Here is a 3,125-nt window from a genome sequence, read left to right as displayed (position 1 = left end):
GTAATTTTTTAATCACAAGGAGTTGTGATTGTTAGATACAAATTACATATGATTGAATCTTAAATCGTCCGTGGTCGTAAGTAATGACGAGATACGGATATTGTTATTACGGATAAACCATCACGTGTGGCATTTCTTACTTGTGAAGTAAGTAACTGATCTTACAAGTTAAAGTGTAGTGATACTTAAATGAACACGTGGATGTTTTGTTATAAAACAAAATATTGGAGACCCGCCGAGAGATTCCACATGGATATGGATAACTATCTGAGTGTCAGTGGATAATCTCTAACGTTCGGTAGTGAGATTGGTCATTTTTGACTTGAGGTCGTCATAGTACCTTATATGAGGACGGTCATGCTGTGACGGTGTTGGATGTTGCTCTACCAAGGGCCGCTAATACGGCATCGTTTGGCTATGTCGAGAATCATATGAAGTTTGTGAATAACCAATAGAGGATTCGTCACTTTTAGATAATAAGAGATTACGATTTGCATTTCATTCAATTAAGGCGATAACGAAATCATTGGCCAAGGTATACTCATAAGTCGAAAAGGAGTTTTCGACTTATATTAACTTAATAGTGGAGTGAAAGATATGATCGATAATCGAGATTGACACACTTCCATATCTCGTAATTGATTGGATCATATTGACGCAGGATTATAGTTTCACGATAAAAGAACGAGTTTGATTTTGTCATACCACGTGACATTTCCTGTCACATGTATTGTCTTAATACATTGCTAGATTTCAATTTGGGACGGCGAGTGTGATTGGTGATAAATTAAAAGAGTGTTTTAATTTATCAATTTTGATTAGATCAAAATAATATTTCACGTCGTTAGGCATCGTGATCGGGAACTTGATGGGTCGCACACAAAAGGAGAACTGGAAGATTGTGATTTGTCAATTAATTAATTTAACAAGTGTTGGATAAATTAATTAAATGGGTTGTTTATTTATAGGACTGAATTGATTAATTGGATGAATTAATTCACGGACCGAATTTAATTAAATGGATTAATTAAATGTTGGACCGAGTTAGGCTAAGCCTGTTTGGGCTTATATAAATATGATTAGGGTTTTCAAAATTGTTGTAATTTTTCATTATTCTTGCTAGCACAAGAAAAATCCTAATAGTACAATCTTGTTCTCTGTGTAAATCACCGTTGGAGGCTGGACAATTGGACAACTGTGGGAGACAGATCCAAGTTGTTGGAACAAAGATAAGGCAAAGGAGTTTGCAGATCGTAAAAGGTATCACTTTTATCATAATTTCTATCTAAATACAAAGACGATTCTTGGTGGGAATTGAAAATTGTTTTAATTTTTCACTGCACATGTTAAGTAGATTCCCAACAAATACTACATCTCTACTAACCACCATCTTTGTTATCTTAGATTTCTACAATTAATAAACCTTTATACCTAATTTATACCCGAGAAAAATACACTTTCTAAACCAGACTAATAAGAAGGTTTACCAGACTATATCTCTTTTGGTATCTTTTTCCCAATGACAATTGAGGGTGTGTGATTAATCTAAAAACAAGCTGCAGTAGCAACTTCAGCCCAAAAAATCTTAGCCAACCCAGAAATTGAAAGCATACAACGAACATTTTTTACATCAAGGTTCTATTTAGCCATTATGCCACACCATTCTATTGTGGAATTCCAAGTACTTCTAGTGTCGCAAGATGCCTTTAGCCCTACAAAAGCTATTGAATTCATCTAAACAAAACTTTAAACCATATCTGTGCATAGATGTTACATCTACTTTCTAGTATGCTATTCTATTAATGTTTTCCATCCCAAACACATCGCTCTTTTGTCTTAAGAAGATACCCAAACATTCCTAAAATAGTCATCAATCACTGTCAACAAGTAATAAGCACCTCTTTTGGAAGGCACCCTATACGATCCCCAAAGATCTGAATGGATATATTCTAGTATTCTCTTCGTGATATGTCTTCCTTTAGTAAATCTAAATCTCTACTGTTTTTCAAAGACATAATACTTACAAAACTTTATCTTACTGGTCTTTTACCCATCAAGAAGTTCCCTCCTACTTATTTCCGTCATACCAATCTCAATCATATGTCCAAGTAGCATCTGCTAAAGTTTATTAAATTCCTCACCGGTCAAAGAAAAAGTAAAAACCAGCTACATTTCTTGAAATTGTAGAACTCTACAAAATATACAACTATGTAGAGTTTTTTCGATCCGTTCATGAACAAGAGCACCTCGACTTACCTTCAAAACTCTACTCATTTGTGTCAAGTATACTCAAAGATATGAGAATTTGCTGCAGTTCTAGAACATGCCTTACATCTATAAGTGTTCTAATAGCATCACTGAACATTTTGATTCTGACTCTACCAACTTCGATAATTTTGCAAGGCACGTTATTTTTCATAATCATTGCACTTGTAAACCAATCTTTATTAGGACAAATATGGAATGTACATGCCAAGCCAAGAACCCACTCCTGATAATGTTTGGAACCCATGTCAAAAATCACAAGAATCTCCAACACATTACGCATCTTCCACAACATCAGCTTCCATTGTGTTAATGGGTTGCTTTCCTTTATCAGTAGTACTAGTAGCTTTATTTCTATTTTTTTTTCAATTAATAGTAGTTTGCTCCGATATGTCCCTTTTTCTTACAATAATGATATACTTTTTCTACATGTCTAGATTTTGATCTAACCCTTATATTCCTACTAAGATTTCTATCTTGATTTTTCCTACGAGCAAGAAACCCTTCAGCCTGACTTCCAAATCCACTTGCAAGATGTCTCATCTTCTCCTTCGATAGTAAAACATCATAGACCTCGTCCACAGTGAGAATATCCTGACTATAGAGAATAGTATCTCTAAAAGTCACATATGATGGTGACAACGAGCATAACAAGATCAAAACCAAGTCCTCCTGATCATACTTAACTTCCAAAGTCTCAAAATCAGTCACAATATCTTTGAACATAGTCAAGTGATCTTCAAGTGATGATTCTTTAGATATCAAGAGAGAATACATGCATTGTAGCAAGTGTAACTTACCGGTTAAGCTCTTTGTCATACAAACTTACTCCAACTTTAACCACAATATAGCGCCACTTT

The 3,125-nt window shown here is 34.6% G+C and overlaps 1 protein-coding gene across 1 annotated transcript; it reads right to left on the bottom strand.

Moving 5' to 3' along the window:
- Positions 1-2,266: 2,266 nt before the first annotated feature.
- Positions 2,267-3,042, bottom strand: LOC111381915. The gene is made up of 2 exons (XM_023005767.1): positions 2,716-3,042; positions 2,267-2,491 (listed from the first exon to the last, which is right to left on the bottom strand). Exons 1-2 carry the CDS (start codon positions 3,040-3,042, stop codon positions 2,267-2,269), a joined length of 552 nt encoding a protein of 183 aa, XP_022861535.1.
- Positions 3,043-3,125: the final 83 nt, after the last annotated feature.

This window comes from Olea europaea, unplaced genomic scaffold (genome assembly GCF_002742605.1).
Source record: "Olea europaea var. sylvestris unplaced genomic scaffold, O_europaea_v1 scaffold2394, whole genome shotgun sequence".
Lineage (NCBI taxonomy): Eukaryota > Viridiplantae > Streptophyta > Magnoliopsida > Lamiales > Oleaceae > Olea > Olea europaea.
Note: the sequence above shows the minus strand (reverse complement) of the source record. Positions and strands in the feature narration are given on the sequence as shown.